Below are 24,091 nucleotides of genomic sequence, written 5' to 3'. Positions count from 1 at the left end.
ACTAATTAGTTCTGTCATCTTCCTACATTCACTTAAGGTACTAGTTTTTTGTATTTATTTTCTTTTTTCGAAAAATTAGGGTTTACAAATTCTTAATCAACTTTCACATAAATGTAGGTTCATAAACTTGCAATTTACTACTTCTTGTTGATCTACAGCTTATTGAGGTACCTTTTTATTATAAATTTTTTATTTGTTGTTGATTTTAAAATGTATGTCATTTATAGTGGTCATTTACACTTAAACTCTATGAATATGTCGAATGTACTTGTTATTTGCCATGATCTTCATAATGAGGTTGTTTGTTCATGAATTTAATGTAGAAGATGTTTGAGTTTAATGTAGAGAATGTTTGAATGCAAACCCTAAATTTGAGTTTAATTTAAAGAATGTTTGAATGTAAAACCTAAATTCAATCAATGTTGTTATATATGTATATATTTATGAACTTGATGGTGATGTTGATTTTGTACGTATTGTTGTAGAAATGGCTTCATTTCGTGTGACTGTTGTATGTTTTTGGAATGGTTCAATTCGGTCAAGTAGTAGCAATGTTAAGTATGTTGGGGGAAGACATAAACTGTTTGCATGCAACTCAAACATGGATTTGAATGAATTTAAACATCTTATATGCTCTAAGATTGGCATTGACACTACAAGAAGTACTGTTAATGTAAGTTTTAAGTACAATATGAGTGGAGAATTGTTAGCTTTTCCGGTTGAGGATGAGGAGGCTATAGATGCAATGTGGGAGTACTCAAAGTCTACCTCTATTCCTTCTTTAGAGTTATATGTAGAAGAGGTACCCCTAGGGAATCAAGATGTCAATGTTGTAGAAACAAATGCATTCCAATGTAACTTCTTCTGCTCTTCTCATACGCCCTTACCTACCCAAGAAACCCAAAATCCCATTATGCCATCTTCCTCTTCTCCTTCTAATGAACCCAATCAACTTCAAATTCAAGTCTCAAATGATGATACTTTTAACTTAAAAGATACAAATGAGCCTTGGGGTGATGTTAATAGTGGGAGTAATGAATTCGTTGAAGCTCCTTTTGAGGACGATGTGGGTGTTGAGGAGGAGGCTCTAGCTAATGACATGAGCTTAGGCAACATTCCAGCAATCATTGCTCCTTCACCTTATGCACTAGTATTGAGGGTTCAAGTATTGCAAACCCCTTATTGTCATTGACGGAACACATTTGTATGGTAAGTATCGCCATACGTTGTTAACTGCGATTGCTCAAGATGGGAACAAGGAAATCTTCCCGCTTGCCTTTGCTTTGGTAGAGAAAGAATGCATAGCCGCGTGGTCTTGGTTTATTGCGTGTGTTCGTAAGCATTTGATGATAGTCCAGGTTTATGTGTTATTTCCGATAGACATGCGGGCATTCTAGCAACCATGGAGGAGCCCAAATGGCAACCTCCGAATGCCCATCATAGGTTTTGCTTGCGGCATTTGTTAAGTAACTTCAACCGTCAAATGAGTAATGTGAAGTTGAAGAAGATGTATGGTAAGACTGCAGAGCAAAGACAACCACATAAGGTCATCGAGGGATTGAAGGCTATTGGTGTTGCTAATCGAGAAGCTCTTTTTTGGATTGATCAAGTTGGTGATATGTGTAAATGGTCAATATGTCATGATGGCGGGTATAGGTATGGTGTTACTAATACTAACTTAGCCGAAGTATTCAATAACGTGATGAAGGGTGTACATTTCTTGCTTATAACTACTCTTGTGGAGTTCACCTTCTACCGTCTTAATGATTATTTTGTTTAAAGACGCGAGAATGCAAATGCATGGCTAATTGGGGGAAGTAAGTACACTTCACACGCCACAAGAATTATCTCCCGTAACACTGAGAAGGCAAACTTCCATGAGATCGTCGCATTTGATTACAAACGAGGCCTTTTTCAAGTTAAGACTGGACGTGGTAATAAAGGATCCGCCAAGGGTGGTAAAATACAAAGTGTGGACTTGAGAGAGATGAAATGCACTTGTAACAAACCCTCCATATATCACTTAGCTTGTTATCATGTTCTTGTCGTCTGTATTAAAAGACACTTATCGTATGAGCGTTTTGTCGACTCTTGCTACATTACCCAGAGCTATGTGAATACATATGAATCCATATTCATGCCGTTGATTGATAAGAGGTTATGGCCTCAATACACCGGTGTTGAGGTGATACACGATCCAGATCACATTCGTGGACTAGGAAGACCTAAGTCAAGGAGGATCACGAACGAGATGGACGAAGGATCAAGGAGACGCAACGCTTGTTGACGGTGTGGTAGTGAAGGTCACAACACTAGAACTTGCACGTCAAGCTAAACAGTATCTGTTTTTGAGTATATAAACATAAAGACTATGAAACAAATAAATAGCATAAGTAAACAATTTGAGTATTTCTTAAGTCTTTTTACGTATAATTATAACTACAACTTAGTTACTGTTGAATTGCAGTAGAGATGGATCCAGCAGCTCCAGGCTCTCGAGACCCTAGTGTACTGACGATGCAGGCGGATCACAGGAGCAGTGTACTATGGGATGTCCAGGTTAGTGAACTTAGTATTTTGAATGTACATGCCTTTATAACTTTATGCTAATATAATCTTTGCGTTTAGGTGTCCGACGTGGAGACCATATACACCAGGCATCCCGAATCTGCTCCGTGGGCCATTGACGCACGGATCATCCCCTACCTTCAGCGAGCGAGGTTGTACGACTTCCACCTCATCGCTTATGGAAGAGTCAATCAGGCGCTAGTCACGGCTTTAGTCGAGCGGTGGCGCCAAGAGACACATACTTTCCACCTACCTCTAGGTGAAATTACTGTCTTTACTTGACGTAGCTGTGCTTACACGGCTTCCCATCGAGGGACATGCCGTCTGCACCGTTGGACGCCAACTCGAAAGTTGGCAAGATAAAGTCCATAGATTATTAGGAGTTCGACCTCCCGTAGAGGTAGCCAAAGGGAGTGCGTTACGCGTAACATGGCTTGCGCAGAACTTCTCGCACCTCCCTGAAGGTGCTGATGAGGCTACCGTTGAAGCGTATCTCTCATATCTGATTGGTGCTGTCTTGTTCTCCGACAAGACTGGCAACAGGGTACAACTTTTGTACTTGACATTGCTTGATGCGCCATGAGAGGTCATCTCCGGTTACAGCTGGAGTTCCGCAGCCCTAGCTTATCTGTATAGAAGAATGTGTGAAGCTTCACGGAAGAACGTGAAGGAGATCGTTGGGCCCCTGATTATTCTGCAGGTAATACTAACTTTACACGTTAACGCTTTATTTCTTAATTTGTTTTTGTGTTTCATTTACTTACTTATATCTGTAATTCATAGCTTTGGGTGTGGGAGCACATTCTCATTGGGCAACCGATGAGGAGTGTGGGACGTGGTATCACAGTTCACGCAAGGTCGGGAGCCCAAGAACTGGTTGGATATCAACTAGCGCCATATAGCTCGTTGGGATCACAGGCTGGAGCTGCTGGCCCAAGGTGCGCCGATCGAGGTTGTAGGCGCACCTACTTCGGCGGATTACATGCTGTGGTTCCTCTCCATCACTTGTCGATGGATGACACCACGAGGTATCATTGCGGCAGCCCAGTATGCTCCCACAGCATCGACGATGACACACTTTGTAAGTATTCTTCAACATTGATTATTATCCATAGAACTTACATGTTATACATTTCATTAATACTTCAGTCTTAATGTAGGCACAGGGCATTGCATCTGTCATCAGCTCCACCCAAGAGGAGCATGTACGGGAGATTGCCCAAGGCATACTCCTAGGGACACAGTTTCAGCACTTCATTCCAGAAGTCGCTGTGCCCGACACCACTATGGACGAGCAGGGGTTATCTCCTCGTCATGCCGACGTTCATCTTGAGGAGGTAGACTTAACGTGCCCCGACTATGGTGCCGGGTCCTCACAGGGGGCTGGATCATCACATTATCAATCACCTCCCCTACCCGAGCGTCATGCGACGACCTCTTACTATCGTAGGAGGCGTCGTAAACCGTCACAGTTAGACAGGGTACAGGAGGAGGATTAACATTAGTATACTGTTTGTACATATTGAACATTAGTGACATTTTGTATATATTGAACATTTGTACATATTCAATATTTGTAACATTTGGACTTTTGTGTATAATTTGTAATATATATGTAGATTTATATATTTTTATCGTATTATCACACGTTTATTATGAATAAAATGATGTTAAGTACTCAGTGTTTTCGGCAATGAATCATTTCGCCTAAAATGCAGTATGAATTTAATCAAAAACAAACAGACAATCATATTCAAATAGGGAAAATGCTCTCAAAAATTCAACACAATTTCATTCATGTTCAACGAATCCATATCAAATTACATAGTTCATTCGTTAAGTTAAACCACCGTTGCTAACTAAGATTGTTTCTTAAACTTTCTCATAATCCTTTCAGTCTCTTCTTTCCTATGTGCCATATCATCTATTTGTCTCTTGAGATTAAATATCTCATCTTTAAGCTCTTGTTTTTCTTTTTCAAGCCGTATTATTAAGTCTCTCTGCCATTTGGTACCCTCCGGAGCAATCCATTTAAAGTATGTGCAACCTAATCCTTCAACCAAGTAGAAAGAACAAGCAACAAAATCACGGTCAGGATCGAAGTCGCTCCAATCTGTATTAATCTCAACTTCATAGCCACAATCACAAAGCTCTTCAATAGAATGTTCCTGTGACATCTACGGAACACATATGATATAGTAACGTAAGTAAACATTCAAAAATAATATTAACATTTATAAATTGAGAATAACACTAACATAATACCTTATGTTACCTTTAAAAAATGATTAACTAGATTAACTAGAATAAGAATGATGGAGATTGGATACAATGAAGTAGGGAAATGATGAAGTTATTTATAACACATAATAACAACGGCTATTTTCAACTTCATAACGACTATTTTTCAATTTAACAATGACTAGTTTAATTCAAACAAGAAAGTCAATAAAAGTCAAACCACTCAAGCCTCAAGTCGTTGTTAGTAACAGCGACATTAAGGTTTTGAGGCTTGACACAAATTTTGACCATTTGCTTTAATTCGCTGTTAGTAAGAGCGAGTTTACACCAAGCCTAACTTTAGAGGCAAGAACGCTTATTTTGAAAATAAAATTTTCCAAAGCTTGTTTTTTGAATAAAGCTTGTTAAATTATCTAATTTTTTTTAATTTTTCTCGAAAAAAAAAACATGGCCTTTCAAAACTGTTAATAGATGTCAACTATTCATTAATGTCACTTGATCACTTCCATTCCATACCTTATGTTTAGAACTTTAGAAGCGCGCACAGTCTCCACTCTCCTTATTCAAATTGATATTATCTGATCGATTTCGCGTAACTTAGGGTTTTGCATCGCAATCCCCAATTCACTTCCCAATCAAATTTCAATTCCAAGTCAAAACATGTCAAGCTCCAGGAACAAGTTGGAAAATAAGGGATTTTTCGCTTCAATGTCGTCAAGCTTATCAATGTTCAGTAACGCCATGCATCGATCCGTCAATGGGTTCATCTCTTTCTCTCTCTTTCCCGTTTTACCTTTTATGTCAAATTGAATTAATAATGGGCATCCCTGAACATTGATTTTAGTTTCAATTCGATTTTATGCTGATTTTGTTATGTTTTGTGTTGGTGAGTTAGTATTTTTTATTGTTATTATTAATTAATTAATTTGATTACAATTATTTCTTACATTGGAAAACAATTAAGTAAATCTAATTTTTTTGTAGGTTATTAGGTTATGAGAATTTGGAAGTTGTAAATCCTGAAGGAGGTAAAGATGATGCAGAGGAAGAAGCACACAAAGGAAGGTGGAAGCAAGAGGTGTGTCGTGTGTTTGTGTGCATATAATTAACATTTTTTAATCAACAATGTTGTCTTGATGTTTGTACGTAAGAAAATATGGGACTTTGAGGTTGTGTTGTTTTAAATCAATGATCTTAGAAGATAAAACTTCGTATTGGTATTTTTCGAGCAATGACATTGGTACTGTATTATGTAGCAAATTTGCATATTGATGTCTCGGGCTTTTGTATTAGGAGTGTACGTGTCATACATTTGACTCCCCATTACACAACCTTGCTGGCATTGGGGAAACGTAATGCAAGAATGAGGCGATCCAAAATATAGCTAGAGACTTAAAGTGCTCATAATATAATTCAGTAGAAAAGAGTATAGTTAAAAATTGTGCAATTGCAAGCTATATAGTCCTTGTTTTCTACAAGCTATGGTTATACTCAATATTTCTATTTCTTTAAATTTTTTACCGAAAGCCTTAAACTTTTTCTTTCAAACCGAGAGACTAGGGTTTTAGCTTCCTTTTTATGGCCAGGGATTTCTAGTACCACCACAAATATTTTGCAAATGTATCTTACTATCACAATTATTTTACGAATGTAACTTGAGTGTTGAAAATATTAGGAATCAATATTCTTAGGGGCTGTATGGTATGCATTATTAGACTCAAGAAACAAATTTTATTAAGCTAATCTCTTATTTGTTGTTGGGTTTAAGAGATGGTTATCCTTTCCATTTGTTTAAGGTAACCAATACCGTTACAATGTTACCAAACAGATATTACCGGAAACAAATTCATGAAAACATGTGTTTGTATATTTCTTTCAGCTCTGTTGTAACCTTTTTCACCTTCTTTCTCGCACGAAGCCTAATAATCCGTCCTTATCCCACAAGCCAACCACCGCCAAACTTGTATAACCGATCACCACCACAACATGCACCAACCAGCACAATCGACCAATCACTGCAATTAATACGAAGAGATTGTAAAATTAAAAACCACAATTTCAAAAGTTAAAGCCCTAAATAAACCTAAAATAATGTAAGGTTTGTAATTTAACCTCTATCATATGTTTTCTTTTCTTGTTGAAGAGGATAGAGAATTTGGAAAGATCCGAATAATTTGGGATAAAGAATAGATTTTCTTCTTGATGAAAACAATAATTGGTATGGAGTTTCAATGGCAATTGATATATCAAACAAGTTTTTTGTGGTAATTAAATTTTAGGAAAGAGGAAATAAAGGAATATGCTAGATATAAGAGTAGATAAGAGATGTTGGTTTTGAGAAGAAAGAGAATAATGGCTGAAAGAAGCCCTAAGAACAACAAAAGTTTGATTGTTGAGCTATAAGTATTGATTTTGTTACTTAGGTAAAACCAAACAAGTAGGGAAAGTAACGTTTACATTGTACATTACCCCCTCTTTTCTGATTCTATTTCCTTTCCATTTTACCTCATATAACAAACAACTACTTAGTGGAAACAACAACATCAAGCTTTTGTCCCTAAAGATTGAGATCGACTACATAAACCATATATTAGTTTTAATGGTCGTTCACGTAAATTCTTCTTCTATGCAGAAATTTTGACTTTTAACCATCTCAATCTGTAAGTCTAGATCCTTTACATCCTTTCCAATCCAGCCCTTTAAGTCATCTTTGATTTTCCTCGCCCTCTTTAGTCTCCCTATCTCTTACTTTCTATCTTCCTTATCGGTTCGCTTATACCCTATCTTTGTACATGTTTAAACCATCTTAAACAATTCTCTTTCACCTTTTTCTTCAATATTTGCAATTTTTAAATTCTTTCTTATATCTTTGATTCAACTTCTAACCTTCAAAGTACGCCCCCTCATCCATCGAAACATTCACATTTCCGCTACTTCCATCATTCTATTATGATCCTTTCTAAAAGCCAGACATACTGATTCATATGGTAGCACTGCTTTGATAATGATCCTCGCTTATTTCCTTGATCCTTTCATTAAACATTTCTTTTAGCTTTATTGGGATGCTTTCTACATTGTGAAATGTGCCTTTAAAGAAGATATCAAACTATATTGAATTCTCTCGAAGCAACAATGGGGTCTAGACATGTTATGGTTAGAAAATGGATTGAAGGGTTTGATTGCAGGAAGAAAATTCTAAGATGTATTCCATTGTGGGTTAAATTGTCGAACCTCCCACTCAATTGTTGGGGGGAGGGATCTTTTGGCTGAATTGGGAGTGTTTTAGGACTTCGCATGTATGGAGATGAATGCACGAGCTCTCAATTGAGAGCTTCTTATGCTCGAATACCTGTGGAGGTAGATGTGACTAAAGATCTTCCAAAATGTATTATTGTAGGGGATATCAGTGGCAATGAATTTGAACATAAAATCTTCTTTTAATGGGTGCCAAGATTTTTCTATAAAAGCCTAATGTTGGGTCAGTGTTGTGGGACAAAAAAAGCTCCGGAAATAAATCCACCAAAGATGAGGACAATTTGGGTGCCAAAACAACAATTATGTAAAGCCACTAGCTCGATACTGCTGCTTATGTCAAAAAGCGGGAAGAGTTGTATGCCTGTAGCCAATAGAAGTCCCAAACTCGCTCCTTCGAAGCGGCTTGTGAAGGCTCTTTTGTTACCTCGCTATTCAACTACAATTGCAAAAATCCATTCCGGGTTGAGGACGACGACTTGGATGACTCCGATTTCTCCGAGGAGGGATGGCCCCCCTTAACATAGCATTTGCTACTGCACAACAGTGCAAGGTGGTGGGTAGTAGGGGACCATAGTGCTGTTAGGTTTCTGCTACTGTACTGTTTGGGTTGGATGTCTGGTCTCGTCTGCTGGGCTAGCTCTAGCCTGGTGTTGGTGCTGTGTGTTTGCTGGTACTTTTGTATGTTCAAGCTTTAGCCTCTAGCTGTTGTCTTCCTGAGGGTCTGGAACATCATCTCCTCTGATGCTGCTAGTTGGTGCACCTGGGCTGTATTGTAGGTATGTTTTGGATGTGCTCCTAATTTCAGGCGTTGGCTGTTCTTTTCTCGTGCAGCGGGCTGGTTTGTTAACAGACGTTGTGCTAGGATTCAGGGACTGTGTACCTTTTGACTGTGTTGCTGCTATGTTTGTGGTCATCTAGTTCTGCTGTGCTTCTGGTGTCTGCCGAGACACTGTTTCGTTAGGCTGCTGCAATAGGCTCTAGGCTGGCATTCTCCTTTGTTTCATCATTTGTGTTGTATTTTTGTGAAGAGTAAGCTTGTGGGATTTATTATAGCTTGCATCTCCTTGCTCCTCGTATTGCTTTGATTAGTCTTTACTTGGTGGTTGTAATAGAGGTTTTGGCTTTTTGGGTGCCCTTGCAAGGGGTATGGCTTCTAAGCCTTTCTCTCACAAGGGTAGCGTGTGGCTCTGCGTGCTTTGAGTCGTGCCTAGCTTGAGTGGGTGTGATTTAGAAGGCTTTTGAGGTTTTTGCCTCCCAGGGTTCCCCTTATACTTAAATTGTTGAGTGGTTATTAGTATAACTATCATTGTTGGTGGCCATTAAGTAGCTGATGCTTTCTTTTATTTTATCGGGTTGTATATTATGGTTTGGCTATCATTTATACTTTAGGTTTAACGTTTTACCTCACCTGTTATCCTCTCTTTCCTTTCATTGTCATTTTCTTCCTCAGTTTTTCAGCTCCAAAATTTTTCATTTTATCCTTGGCAATGTTTAAACATAATTTCAACCATTAATTGATATATAAAAAATATAATTACTAAATAATTTAAAATTATACAACAAAGCGAATCTTACAAGATTCCACATATTGTTCCAGAATAACAAATCACCAATGAACGATACACAAATTAGAGTATCTACATAGTAACAAAGTAAAAATTTAGCAACTAAAAAGGAGAGGGATGTTTACTCCTGAGAATCTGAGATTGTCTCTTGTCTTCTAGCAAGCTACTTTTAGTATGTATTGTAGGTCTTTTGTCAAGTACTACAGGAAGACTTCTTCAGGGCTTCAAATTGTTTCTTGACGGGGTAAAGGTTGGGTGCTTTAGTTGTTGTCTCGCCATAGTCAATGTTGTCCTTTATTAAATTATCAAAGAATAACGCCTTGATTAAAGATGGCATTCTTCATAGACAATGCTAGTGTGCTGAACCTTGAAGAGTTATCGGAGTTTGTGCTGAGAAAATATTTATACCTTGGGGCTGTTTCTCATTTTTCACAATGCAGCTAATGTTAATCTTATTTTGTCAACTTGCGATGCTTACAGGAGAGAGATAGTTACTGGAAAATGATGCATAAGTATATTGGATCTGATGTAACATCAATGGTGACACTTCCAGTCATAATCTTTGAGCCTATGACTATGTTGCAGAAAATGGCTGAGGTTTGTTTTGTTGATCTCTTGTTTCTCATTGAGAATTGGGCAGTGGTGCTCTGTGCTTAACGCTTCTTTTGATTTCATTGACACTAAAATACGGTATATGTTGTGGCAGTTAATGGAGTACTGCCACCTGTTGGATCAGGCTAATGAATGCGAAGATCCTTATTTGCGATTGGTTTATGCGGGTAAAGAGGCTTTCTTAAATCTTAAAACAACTTAGGCTTACTTTTATATCATTTTTTGTGAAAAGTTTTGATATTTTGTTTGCAGCATCTTGGGCAATATCTGTATATTATGCATTTCAGCGCACATGGAAGCCTTTTAATCCTATTCTTGGTGAAACTTATGAAATGGTGAATCATAATGGAATTACTTTTCTTTCAGAGCAGGTGTGTATGTCTTCTAATGTATTTCAATGAACACATGCTTGTATATATTCTATCAAAGCAATGACGTTTGAATTAATTCTCTGTCTAATTGTGGGGCAAATTCATGTGTGTTTGACCTCAGACATCTTTTAGGATGTTGCTATTTTTAAATCTGGTATTGCTTATTTTACACTTTTTGTTACAATTTAGGTGAGCCATCATCCTCCTATGAGTGCTGGGCATTGTGAAAATGAGCATTTTACATATGATGTGACATCCAAGCTGAAGACAAAATTCTTAGGGAACTCCCTCGATGTCTATCCTGTTGGAAGGTAAAGATGTTGTCTATTTGGTGTGCTTATTGGTTTCTTAGAGGATATATGTTTATTTTTTCTTGTCATGCAACCTTTATGTAGATGGTGTATTCTCTTCCAAGTCCTTTTTGTGTGTGTCCCACATTAATATACTAGGTTTTAAGAAAAATTTTGAAGACTATAATTTGTAATTGCTGCTAGAAAAAAGGCAATATGAATGAGAATCATACAAGGTTATCTGAGAAGAAGCGCCAACAATTTTTCAGATAAAAAACTCTCAGGGCATAGGAAGAATCTTTTCTTTATTTTAACTTAATTTGCTAATCACTGAACAATCTGAAATCTAATAAGCAAACTCTTGGGACCTTCGTCAATACCTGATGTGATGAGTCAACATCGAGGTGCCAATATGAGAAAATTGGAGAGTTTGAGATAACACATCTTTTTATTTCATTGTATGTTTAGATAGAGGCTTATGAGATTGACAAAAAATTTATCATTAAGGTAAACCTCTAAGGAGATTAATTCAACGATATATGTTTGAGAAAGTGGTTGTCAAGTATAGGAGTTTTAACCTTTTCAAAGGCTTGAACAATCAAGAAAGTATAATTCTGGATCCAAGGCTTGAGTTCCACTCACTGTAGCCTGGATCGAAGGCTTGGCAGGCGTACGCTGATCCAGATTGTTCGATCCCAATTTCGGGTCATTTGCGATTTGGATCGCTCGGGGACGTGATCTGGTTCGTCATGTTAGTCGATCCAATCTCAGCCTTAAAATGCTATCAAAAATTGAAAAAAAGAAAAGAAAAAATTGCCATTAATGGGCATTGAACTCGACATCAATGGAGAAATTGTGAATTTCGTTGTTGAAGATGAACCTTTTCAGTTCAACCGCCATCCATTTAGTTTCTTAGGGTTTTTTTCTTTTGTTTTGATATAATTAGTGTTAGGTTTGGGCCTTTGGGCTACTAAAGTTTAAAGCCCATTTCTAAACCAACATATTAAAACTTAGTCTTTGGGAATGAAACTAAACGAGAGTTATGGTCTATCCTTTTCTTTTTCTTTTTTTTCTTTTCTTATTTTTTCACTTGTAAATTATCTTACTTTTAAGGTAGAAAGTACTTCATTTAAAGTAATCGACCCAAAATTGTACCTCGATCCAGAATAAATCATTTCGCGAACCTAAAAAATCAAACCAAAATCGTTTCGTTCCCACCTCAAATTTCTAACACTAGTGAATTGCGACCCCGATCCTGTTCCACGACCGAGATCGTACCTCGATCCTAGTAACAATGGTTCCACCTAAGGTAGACACTTCCATGATAAATGTTCCTCTTGAAGAGGAATTGAGCTCAACTGCGCTCTCTCGTCACAATTGTGAAAAGGATAGATTCCGCACGACCGCAATAGTTATCATACTACTTGACTTGTATGCTTTTCACCAACATACTTAACTATTTCAAATTGACCATTGGCCCTAATCAAATTGAGATATTTGAACATGGTGAAAATGTATATAAGCCAAGTTAACCTATGAGGCTATGACTATTCTATTATGCTTAGAGGAACCTTTCTTATAAGATACAACTAAACAAGTTTTCCTACTTTGTATTCCGATTTCCTTTAAGCTTCAATATTTTTCCTTTTTCACTTTACTTGCATTCTTATTTTCTTTGTCAAGGATGCCTTTCCTGGTCACAAGGTATGTGGAGGTAGCAATCTAATAATATGAAAATACTTCTAGATAGGCAGTGCTTTTATTCGGGTAGGTTGTTCATTCATTCCTTTCCCATTACATGGTATTGTTATACGTTCAAGTCTGAACGATGGTGCTCATCCGAAGGCTCTAGATGTGGAAAGGGAAAATGATGGTTGATGATATTCGTCAAAAGTATTTCTCTGGAATTACAATGCCATAAAAAAGCCTAGGTAATATTGTTGACCATTACCTCTACAAATTAGCCTTTCACTTCATCACAACGCTTTGATGACATCATTGAATGGACATATAGCGAGTTTATAGGGAAGCATACCGCTCATAAGGAGATCAATTTAATTCTCATTGCTCAATATTGTTAAGATGTTGAGTTTTGTTTCGGGGAGGAGTTGGTAGGGGGCAGGGAAAGATCTTCCAAGAATGTGTTGTGATACCAATCAAATTACAAGGTATAAATTTTCTTGCTCCCTTACTGGTTTTTCCTTATCACAAGCATATGATTTTGATATTTGCTTTGCAAAATTTGTAGCAATAATTAAATTTGCTCAATGTGCTTCTGGATCTGATTGATATATGTTTGTATCTGAGTGTAGAGAAGATGAGAGTAGCACATGTTTTACTTTTGAGTCCAAATAGAAAACAATTTTTACATATTGCTAAGTTTTTTAATTTCTATGTGTTTTTTAGGCTAAACATTTTCAAGCTGTTAATATATTTATACTAAAAGAGAATTGCTAGTTATATGTCTTCATTGTATTTTTTGTCGATTTAAGCATTTACGGCTTGAGTAATTAACTAAGGAGGCGCCAAGTATGTTGACAAGGGTTGTAGTCTAGTAGATGTGACATTAGTATTTAACTCTGTTATAGGATAGCTTAAGTTGTAGAGCTTGCTTGAAAGTTTTTGCTCCATCTTCTCTCTTTTTAAAGATGTTTGTATTGTAGGAAAGCTCTCCTGATTACTGTATGCATCATTAACTTACATTTCGATTGAAAATTTTCTTATTTTTCTCATCTTTCAAAGCGGTAAGCATCATTTTCATGTGCTCCCAAGTAGTCCCAAGTTTAAAACCCTCTGCACTTACGTTCTAAACTTCATTTTGCCAACATTTTCTATAGGTTCAAATGTTCAATCACTTGTCCTACGCATTTGTTTAATTGCCTACTATCTCTTTAAATGCTATAATCTTGTTTTTGGAATATGGCTGAAAAAGTGTCTGTACTCTGTAGCCAGTAGCCACTGCACTTGTGCATTTTCTTTTTAGCCTTGTCATCATCACCTTTTAAATGATGATAGTCGGAAGATGTTGCTATCAACCACCTCGGTGTTTCTTTGACAAATTCCACTTTAGGGGCCTTAATTTTAGCTTCAGTTAGCTTCAAGTATTAAATTATCTCTGTTTTGTTATGCTTCTCAGATTTCAAATCTCTTTTATCACACCCTCAAAACTCAGAGTGAGGTGTTTGCATTTCCATTGCATATCCTATTTTTGGGTCAAGTTCACCTATTTACTTGATTGTGTTGAGTTCAAAGCTATCATTCCAGTGATACCTTGTCACTGATTTTCTTAGATTCCTTGGTTTATTGGATATTCTTAACTGGCGTGGCGCTGTGCTTGATGAAATCACCTTTCTAGATATTTTTTTTGTTTCTTTAGCAAAGACTTAGGTATTTCTTTTTCTTCTAATATACATTTTTTAATATTGAAATAACCAATTGAAACCTCTTGACATTATTAATCATTTGAAAGATTCTAGGGAAGTTTTGTTAACTTTTGAGATTTAGAAGTATTATCTTGACATCTCTTTCGTCATTCTAATTGAATTTATGTTGGCATTGCCTCTTTGGACCATATTTCATCTGCAAAAGCCATGTCATCTTTTCCAAATTAATCTTTGGTGATTGGAGGCTCTATACTTTATTTCTAGCCTCTATTGAAAACAATGTTTTCAGCCAAGTGTTGTTAAAATTAATCACCGGACCCCTCTAGTTATCTTTTTTTGTTTGAGACTAATATGTCTCATTGACCTGTTCCTTTGTAAGTTTGCATTTAGTCATGTCATATGAGTTTATTTTTCTCAAATTGTGGCTTGGATTTAGGATGCTGCTGTTCAAGCTTTAATCTAGGAATTCCTCCTCACATTTAGTCTTTGCATGCCTCACTGTGCCAATTGTTATGAGCCTTTTAAACACTGGGTTAGGGATGGGAGTCAATTTGTGGAGTTTAAGATTGAGAATATTGGGGGTTTGAGGTAGGAATGTAGATATGCTGAATAGGATAGTATGCTTTGGCCAAAATAAAGAGGTGGTTGCCGGTGGGTATGGAGGAGGTTAGATGAAGTTTGGGTGAGGTTGAGAGAGCTTAAAAGTCAAACATCCATTAAGAAACCCACACTATGTTTCAGATCTGCATGAAGTTTTTACCTAAGCTCTCTTGTAAGGTCGCTGTGCTTGGTGAGTCAAAAAGAGACTTCTCCAGTACCTCTGTAGCTTCTCGCCTAGGCAGTTCGCTTGCCTGTGGCATGGTTTTCATAATTGAGGTTGATACATTACTAAAACCAACATCCCAAAGTTTTTCAGAATATATACATGAAAAGTGATGCTCCCACATCAAATTTATTTCTTGATTAATTTTATACATGTATCTTGGTTCATGACTGATTTATTTTCATGGGAATTAGTATAGTAATAAATAGCGTTTAGTGGTGAAGTTCATAACTGAAATGTCTTTGCCTTTTACCGCTTTTTTCTTCTAGTTCCATTTGTATATCATGTTTTCGTATGGTTTTTTGGATGCAGGACACGCGTCACTCTTAAAAGAAGCGGTGTAGTGCTGGATTTGGTTCCGCCACCTACTAAAGTGAACAACCTAATTTTTGGTCGAACATGGGTGGATTCACCTGGAGAGATGATACTAACCAATTTAACTACAGGAGATAAAGTTGTGCTGTATTTTCAGCCATGTGGTTGGTTTGGGTGTGTATTGATATCTGAATCTTTTAATTTCATGAGTGGTGATTCGGATACTGATATCATTGTTTTTCTGTGACGTTTGTATCTGTTTTTATATGTATAGCAATCAATACTTTTATTTGAATGATGCCAAGGGAAGGCTGGAGAAGGGTTTAAGATCAATGCATCTTTCGCCTTATAATAAGAAAGAAGCTGTATTTGGCCTCATACCTTTATTTCTGTTAAACTGTGTACAAAAACGTTTGATTAGTCTGGTAGTAATCAGCAAATCATTAGATGGTGTTTCGTCCTTTACTCTCTTAGTGTATTTTTGTTACTTGCTCCTTTTTTTCCAGTTTAGTTGACACATTTAGTTATTCCTAGGAACTGGCTGTAGCTGCTCTTTCAGTGTACTTGTGTTACCTGGACTTTCTGTTTTATGTTTTTGGGATTATATTTGTAATATGTTCCTACCTTGCGCAAGTATTTCTAATTTTTCAAGTTGCCTTTTTTATTATTGTTTTGGCCTCTGCCCCTCCCTTTTATACTTTTACACTAACATTCAATGTGGCTCTTCTTTCTATCCTTGTATATTTTGCTTAGTTGTTTGGGTTTGTGTTTCCTTGCAGGGCTGGTAGATATGAGGTGGATGGTTATGTATACGATGCTAATGAGGAGCCTAAATTGTTGATGACCGGTAAATGGAATGAGTCAATGAGTTATCAACCCTGTGATGCTGAAGGGGAACCTTTGCCTGGCACAGAACTGAAAGAGGTTTAAGAATTACTATTTTTGCTTTTACTTTCTTGATGACTTGCTTATTTAACATTCTGTGAGCTTCTGAAAGCTTCATGCTGTATGGTATTTGAATTTCCAGCTTATTGATTCAACTTGCAATGTAAATGTTTCCATTTTGAAGTCCCTAAACGTTTGAATATTTTAGTTCAGTTTATTTTTGTCATTTATTGCATGCAACTGAGTCATTCTAGCTGAATGTTTTGTAAATTATGCTCTATCAATCTTGATTAACTAGTTGCTTATCTGCTACTCTGCATTCTGCTTGAAGTATACAACCTTAAAGTCTCTGATTTACTACCTAATATCTATAAAATAGGTGTCTTGGAGTCATCTTCGTGCTCGTCTGAATTTGCTTTGGAGTTGCACAACCTAATGGTGATTGATTGTGTACTTTGCAGGTCTGGCATCTGGCAGATACCGCGAAAGATGACAAATTTCAATATACCTACTTTGCACATAAGATAAACAGTTTTGACACGGCACCAAAGAAGTTACTGGCTTCAGATTCACGTTTACGGCCTGATAGATATGCTCTTGAAATGGGTGATTTATCTAAGTCTGGTACTGAAAAGAGCAGGTTTCTCCTCTGTCTGTAGTTATATCTGTGAATATAAGCTGTTACCTCTATGAAATGATTGGCCAAAGTGCAAACAGCTGATGGATGACACTTATGTGGTGAATCTGCTATAAACTCCATCCAATACTCCCATATGGGCTTCTCGCTTGCTATTTTGAGATGTCGATAACTCTACCTCACCAGTTCTCATTTCCCCTCTTCATTGATCATTCATTAATCCGTCTTTCCCGAAATTTAATCTTACTGCTGCTGCAACCTCTTGTTTTTATTTAATTGTAGGGAAGGCGGACGGGGGAGTGCAATTTCACATGCTTCTTTTTTTTTTTTCCTCCTTTTATCTGTGTTTGCTTCAATTAGTTTATCCTACAGTATGACATAAGTTTATTTGGAGCAGCAGATTGTGTATTCATTTTCTATGTGTCGATTAGGATATTAGCCTTTACTTTATGGTTGAGTTTTTTTCGTCTAGGAACTTAAGTCTCTGAGAGAAATCAAGTTTGCTAGGCTTTACCGGTAAATACGAGATTCTTTATGATAAACTTTTTGTTTGTAGAACAATTTTGCATTATACGTTTATAGTAGCTTGTAGGCTGGAAATTATTCTATGCGTCTATAAACATTGGTACTAAACTGATCCTGTAATGCTTTTGGTTGTATACTGCCTTTTCTTGCAAGGAGGTGGTAGTGCGGTAGTGTCATGAGTCTAGATGTTTTTTGTCCTCAAACAATATTCATTTTAGTGGTCTTGAATCCTCTGAGCATGTGATTAAGAGCGGTTATGAGAATATGCTCTTGTTGTTGCCTTTTTCTTAATCTGGCATTACTGCACATATGAGATAGAGGTTGTTTTGTTGCCATGAATTTTATAGCATACAGCACTAGTTAAAACAATGATAAAACAATGAGTTGGGGTGGTTTGCTTTTCCCCTTTTAAAAAGTCAACCAATTCAAAGAAATAGTAAATTGCGGGAAAACTTACGGTGAATAATACAACCTTTCGTTAATCTCCCTACAATAATACAACTTTTGATTAACCATGAATAACATCAACTTAGGGGTTTTTTTTCCTAGAATAATACCCACTTTAGTTTATTAGCTAATTAACTAATTTTTTTGTCATATAATCTGCTATAGTTTGATTTTTAACATATTAAGGATGTTTTCGGGAAATATACCCCTAAGTTAGTATTATTCATGGTTAATCAAAAGTTGGTATTATTGTAGGGTAGTAAAAGTTGTATTATTTTTTTGGTAATTTTTCCCAAATTGTGTGCAAACAATTATATTTGTAATAATCTGTCAAGTTATTGACTACTGTTTGGGCTATTGTTTCAGTTTGGAGGAGAGGCAGAGAGCAGAAAAAAGAAATCGAGAAGCCAAGGGTGACCAGTTTTCTCCAAGATGGTTCGATCTAACCGAAGAGATTGCAACTACCCCGTGGGGTGACATGGAGGTTTACCAATACAATGGTAAATATACTGAACATCGGGCAGCAATAGATAGCTTGGACATTGTTGAGGTCGAAGAGTTCAAAACCAAGGAGTTTAACCCTTGGCAGTACAATGATTTTTCTGCTGCTTGAACCTTCAGGTAAAATTTTGCCTGTATGATAATACTTTGTAGTACGTAATTGTCGTCTAGCAGAGATTTAATTTTTTACTACCTTGTCAACCCTTTGCTTTCCCATGATGAATGAAACCGAAAACCAAGTTTGTACTCATCAAGCATGTCAATTACTCTTACATGGGTAGGGCCAATAAGAACCTAAATGTAAGAAGACATTCATGAAGGTTCCAACCGAAAGTATGTTGGTTTGTTTTTTTAGGAAACACCTTGCTTTGGGCGCCAACCAAAACAAGGCCTTTCAGGATCAAGTCTACTAAACTGCCCGGTCAATTTTCATAGTTGCAGCATCCGGAATATATTCACGCAGTTACATCTATAAACTGTTTTGAATATTTGGTTTGTATTAATTAACTAGAGCGATAATAGCCCTATCTATACAAGGATTAAGAGGACTAAATAAGGAAACTAAATATTCTATGGAATAATTACAAATCATAATATTCTCTAAAAATATGCATAATATATTCCTATGCTCCCCCTCAAGTTAGGTTGTCGGATCACCGATACCTAACTTGCACAAAGCAGCTTCAAAAGCTTCAACTGTGACTGCCTTTGTGAGAATATCAGCTAGTTGATCTTTGGATCGTACAAATGGTTGCTTTATAAAATGTTTGTCTATCTCCACATGCTTTGTTCGATCATGTTGAACTGGGTTCTCTGAGATGTTGATGGCTGCTTGATTATCACAAAATAATTACAAGCTTCCTTTGGTGGGAAGTTCAATTCGCACAAGAGTTTCTTGAGCCATAAAATCTCTGGTACTCCTTTGGCTATTCCCCTAAACTCTGCTTCGGCACTTGATAGAGCTAGTACCTTCTGTTTCTTACTTCTCCAGGTGACTAGGTTCCCTCCTACTAGGGTAAAGTACTCTGTGGTAGACTTTCTACTATCCCGATCTCCTACCCAGTCTGCATTTGTGTAAGCCATGAGATCAAGATGATCATTTTTCCTAAAGAAGACTCCTCTGCTACTAGTGCCCTTCAAATATCTAAGTGTCCTCATTATTGCCTCTGCTACTAGTGCCCTTCAAATATCTAAGTATCCTCATTATTGCTTCCATATGTGGTACTTGTGGAAGATGCATGAATCTACTAACTACCCCAACATCATATGAAATATCAGGTCTAGTATGGGATAGGTAGATGAGTTTTCCCACCAACTTTTGATATTGTTCTTTATCGGCTAATTTTCCATCTTGTACTGTCTGAAGCCTATGGTTGGCAACAATTGGGTTTTCAGCTGGCTTACAATCAAGCATCCCATTTTCTGCTAGGAGATCAAGTATGTACTTCTTTTGATCGATGGAGATTTCTCGTTTTGACCTTAAAACTTCAATCCCGAGGAAATATTTCAGGTTTCCTAGGTCTTTCATTTCGAACTCCATAAACAACTTCTTCAGATTACTAATCTCTTCTTCATTGTTCCCAGTGATAACCATATTGTCAACATAGATTATCAAACAGGTAATCCTTCCTTTCTCTTTATTCAAGAACAAAGTGTGATCAGAGTTGCTTTGCTTGTACCCAAATTTCTTCATTGTTGTAGTAAACCTACCAAACCATGCTCGCGGAGATTGTTTCAAACCATACAACGTTATTTTGAGTCTACACCCTTCTCTTGATCCATACTCATCTGAGAACCCCGTTGGTGCTTTGATATAGACTTCTTCAATTTCACCATGGAGGAAGGCGTTTTTTACATCGAATTGGTATTACAGTCAATCTTTATTTGCAGCTACTGAGAACAGGACTCTGATTGTATCAATTTTGGCAACCGGGGAAAAAGTTTCTGAGTAGTCTACCCGGTATGTCTGAGTATACCCTTAAGCTACCAGTCGGGCTTTGTATCTCTCGATGTTCCTATCGGCATGATATTTGATCGAGAACACCCATTTACAGCCTACTGTTTTCTTCCCTTTGGGTAACTTATATTTCTCCCATTTGTTGTTCCTTTTGAGGGCTGATATTTCATCTTCCATAGCCCTCTTCCATTTCGGATTCCGAAGTGCTTCTTCATCGTTCCGGGGTATAAAACTCGAATACAAGGCGGCATTAAAAGCAACAGCAGATTGGAAAAGATTATTAACATTATCCTGATTAATGGGGTATCGAGATCGCTGTGCTTCAAACTCAGGGTCATATCTCTTTGGAGGAATACCCCTCGTATTCCTTGGGGGCAACTCATATTTGCGAGGTGACGCAACATTAGAAACATCATTAGCAATATCAAACAAAGGCTTAGGAATTACCTCTCCCTAGATGCTTCAGACATGACAAAAGTAATCTGAGGAGGAGGATGTAATATATCTTCAGTGGCAACAGTTGTGAGATTACCTATTTGCTATGTAGGGTCATGATCAATTATAGGATCTAGATTGATAACAGTAGGATATACTAGCCAACTTAAGTCATCACCACTCATAGTCTCCCCCTGAGGACTAAGCTAGGGGTAGTAGTATGAACTCTCAAAGAAGTCGCAGTCCATGGTGGTATAGAGTTTGTTGTGGATTGAATTAAAACATCGATAGCCTTTCTGATTCACCCCATACCCAATATGAGGTTCAAGTTTATTCCGAGCTTGTTTGGGAAGGTGAACATATACAACCCAACCAAATATACAAGGAGGTAGGGAATGAGAAGATGGAATAGTAGTATGGGTTTGAAGTGTTTCCAATGGAGTTTTGAAGTGGAGAGCTTTTGTGGGAAGGCGATTAGTTAGGTAAGTAGCAGTGGCAACTTCTTCTGGCCAAAAATGAGCTAGGACATGAGCTTCAAACATAAGTGCTCGGGTTATCTCAAGGAGTATGCGGTTTTTTCACTCAGCAACCCCGTTCTGTTGTGGATTGTTTGGGCAAGTGGTCTGATGAATTAAGCCATGAGTTGAGATGAGGTGTTTCATGTCCAAGTTTATGTTTTCCCCCCATTGTCTGACCGGAGAATTTGAGGTTGAGCTTGGAATTGAGTTATGAGTATGTTATATAATTTCACAAAAACATCGAAGACCTCAGATTTATGTTTCAAGAAGTACACCCAACTCATGCGAGTACAATCATCCACAAACAAAATAAAGTACGAAAGCCCATGTGTATTAGATTCAGGAGCTAGACCCCAAACATCAGAATGAATCAAAGCAAACGGTTTTATACTGTGAGTCAGACTCGGAAAATAAGTGTGCTTATGAATCTTTGCTAGGACACATGCCTCACAATCCAGAGGTGCATTACAATTATTAAGAGATCGGAAAAAGACATTTCAAATACCCCAATGAAGGATGACCAAGACGACTATGCCACATCCACATTTGATGATCGGGTGACCCATGAGCAAGCAAAGTGTAACCCTTTTGAGTCACCTCATCCACATAGTACAAGCCTCCCCTTTTAGTATCACGACCGATGATCTTTCCTGTCTGAGCATCCTATATAACACAATCAGTCGAAGACAAAAGAACAGTGCAATTAAGCTCTTTAGTTAATTGACTAACAGAAAGTAATTTATGAGAAAGATTAGGAACGAGGAGACAATTTTTCAAATGTAGAGAGGGAGAAATATCAGTAGTCCCAGCCTGGGTAGCATTAACACGTTCCCGTTGGCCATTTGAATATGCGTTTGGTGTGTGTAGGAAGGAGAAATAATATCAGAGGGATCATAAGTCATGGTGTCTGTGCCCAACAATCAAAGATCCAAGAGGATTGAGTTGGTTTGCAATGGGAGCCCAAACTTGCTGCATTGGCTTTAAGGAAATGGAATGGGCTTGCCCATGGGTTTGTTGTGGGTAAATGGAAGGGTTTAGGATAAATAGATCCGTGAATGCCTCCATAAACAAAAAGGCTGATTTTAATTTGCTTTTTCCTTCCCCTTGAGTCAAATTTTCTCTCTCCTCCCTTATACATTTGAGTTGCTGGGCTAAATCATTTTCTTTGAAAATGGTAATTTCATCTCTCTTATCCCGAGCCATTCTTCGTAACTCTTTTTCTCCTTCACCCACCACTTAATTTTCTCTCTCCTTCCTTATGTTTTCCATTGTCTATGGTTTCTCCTTCCATGTTTTCAATCCAGTTGGTGGGTAGGCATTCGAAAACAAGGTAGCATGATGTGTCTTGCCACCGGTTCAGATCTTCGGTACCTTGGAGGCGGCCATCCAACTTGTTCTCTGATTCAAAAGGCCATTTCCCATCCGGCAAAGGAAGAAAATGGGTCGGGTTTTTTGTTGCTTTGATTTTCTGGGTATTTGGTCTTTCGATATTCTGGATCTTGGTTTAGGGATTTGGTTTTTAATTTTGGGTAATAAGACACCGGTGGTAGATACCTCTTTGTCGGTGTTTAACCACTTCAGTTGCGACAAAGGGTTCGGTGATGTATGCCGGATTCCAATTTCCATTATAGGTAAGTGCTTTTTTCTTCTGTAGATGATGAACCTGATATGGTGGGCTGGGATAATATCATTTGGCTCTGATACCATGTAGAATATCATAATGCGAAAATAATAAAAGTACGACATTAGTGTTAGGGGTTTTGAATACTTGGTTTGTATTAATTAACCAGAGCAATAATAGCCCGTATTTATACAAGAATTAAGAGGAGTAAATAAGAAAACAAAATATTCTATGGAATAATTATAAATCATAATATTCTATAATATTCTCTAAATATATGAATAATATATGCCTACAGAAGATGGACTGCAAGACCCTCGATAGGAATAGTAAAGAGTTGAAATTGGTTTAGCAACAAGTTAAATATTAGAAAGGAGTTTTTATGTATCGTGCTATGCTTCATTATGACCCGACCTTGTATCTTGTTTTGTTTGCAAAATTCAGGTGCAGCATCTTCTAGACTTCAAATTGCATAAGTCATATGGTGAATTCATCCAAAGGATGTTATAATCTCTCTTGTCAGACAATTTGAAGCTGCGAGAAGTAGATAGACATGTATTCTACATTTGAGATTTGTAAATCCATCATCATTAAGAAGATTTCTTCAAACAAAATCAACAGAAACACTTATGAAGCATTCCTCCCTGGTTTGCATCCTCTGCCGTGTTCATCCATAAGTTTTGGATGATTTTTTGGTTAATCTCGGGTGTTTTAATAGTTTCGGAAACCAACTTTTTATCTGTCCAAATTAATTATTGCTTTTTAATGGTATTCTAGCTTTTGGTTGTGTAAAACAACTAATGGGAAACGTTTCCTCTTGTTCAATCTTTATGTTGATGGTCAATGTTTAGTCATTGTTTACCATGATGCATATGCCTTTTTCTATCATAGTATCATCATATATATATATATATATATATATATATAGATAGAGAGGTCAAGTTCCAGTGAGAATCAAGTTAATATGATAACCGTGAGAAATAATTTCTCTGATAAAAAATGTGTTATTTTTTCACAGAAAATGTTTTACTTTTGCACACAAAAATGTTATTTTTGTCTTTAAAAAAATCTTGTACTTTTTAGCCAAAAAAAGTGTTACTTTGAAAAAAAAATATAAATACAAAGTAACACATGTTTTTCGA

General features: G+C 37.0%; 2 protein-coding genes across 3 annotated transcripts; one reads left to right on the top strand and one right to left on the bottom strand.

Annotated features, from left to right (window-relative positions):
• Positions 1 to 5,295: 5,295 nt before the first annotated feature.
• Positions 5,296 to 23,816, top strand: LOC130814115 (oxysterol-binding protein-related protein 3C-like). Of its 2 annotated transcripts, XR_009042299.1 has the most exons (12): positions 5,296 to 5,570; positions 5,794 to 5,887; positions 10,110 to 10,226; positions 10,336 to 10,408; positions 10,494 to 10,612; positions 10,802 to 10,923; positions 15,421 to 15,597; positions 16,203 to 16,347; positions 16,770 to 16,948; positions 18,284 to 18,538; positions 18,774 to 22,959; positions 23,394 to 23,816. XR_009042299.1 is itself a non-coding variant. In XM_057680127.1 (11 exons), exons 1-10 carry the CDS (start codon positions 5,470 to 5,472, stop codon positions 18,528 to 18,530), a joined length of 1,374 nt encoding a protein of 457 aa, XP_057536110.1. In that variant the 5' UTR covers positions 5,297 to 5,469; the 3' UTR covers positions 18,531 to 18,538; positions 23,394 to 23,816. The 2 variants fall into 2 exon arrangements, 1 of the variants encoding a protein (XP_057536110.1); XM_057680127.1 differs by lacking the exon at positions 18,774 to 22,959 and having other exon boundaries at positions 5,297 to 5,570.
• LOC130813496 (uncharacterized mitochondrial protein AtMg00810-like) lies at positions 19,190 to 20,111 on the bottom strand. Its single transcript, XM_057679333.1, has 2 exons — positions 19,583 to 20,111; positions 19,190 to 19,482 (listed from the first exon to the last, which is right to left on the bottom strand). The coding sequence occupies exons 1-2, from the start codon at positions 20,109 to 20,111 to the stop codon at positions 19,190 to 19,192; spliced, it is 822 nt and encodes a 273-aa protein (XP_057535316.1).
• Positions 23,817 to 24,091: the final 275 nt, after the last annotated feature.

This window comes from Amaranthus tricolor, chromosome 5, assembly GCF_026212465.1.
Source record: "Amaranthus tricolor cultivar Red isolate AtriRed21 chromosome 5, ASM2621246v1, whole genome shotgun sequence".
Lineage (NCBI taxonomy): Eukaryota > Viridiplantae > Streptophyta > Magnoliopsida > Caryophyllales > Amaranthaceae > Amaranthus > Amaranthus tricolor.
This window is presented reverse-complemented; position numbering and strand designations above follow the sequence as displayed.

What these genes read in the sequence shown, in the direction of transcription:
- LOC130814115 (XM_057680127.1), top strand. Translation starts at nt 5,470, where the DNA reads ATGTCAAGCTCCAGGAACAAGTTGGAAAATAAGGGATTTTTCGCTTCA. An exon ending in CTGGCACAGAACTGAAAGAG is followed by an intron (nt 16,348 to 16,769) that starts GTTTAAGAATTA and finishes TGTACTTTGCAG; the next exon opens with GTCTGGCATCTGGCAGATAC. An exon ending in TCTGGTACTGAAAAGAGCAG is followed by an intron (nt 16,949 to 18,283) that starts GTTTCTCCTCTG and finishes CTATTGTTTCAG; the next exon opens with TTTGGAGGAGAGGCAGAGAG.
- LOC130813496 (XM_057679333.1), bottom strand. Translation starts at nt 20,111, where the DNA reads ATGAAGAAATTTGGGTACAAGCAAAGCAACTCTGATCACACTTTGTTC. An exon ending in GAAGGGCACTAGTAGCAGAG is followed by an intron (nt 19,483 to 19,582) that starts GCAATAATGAGG and finishes ACACAAATGCAG; the next exon opens with ACTGGGTAGGAGATCGGGAT.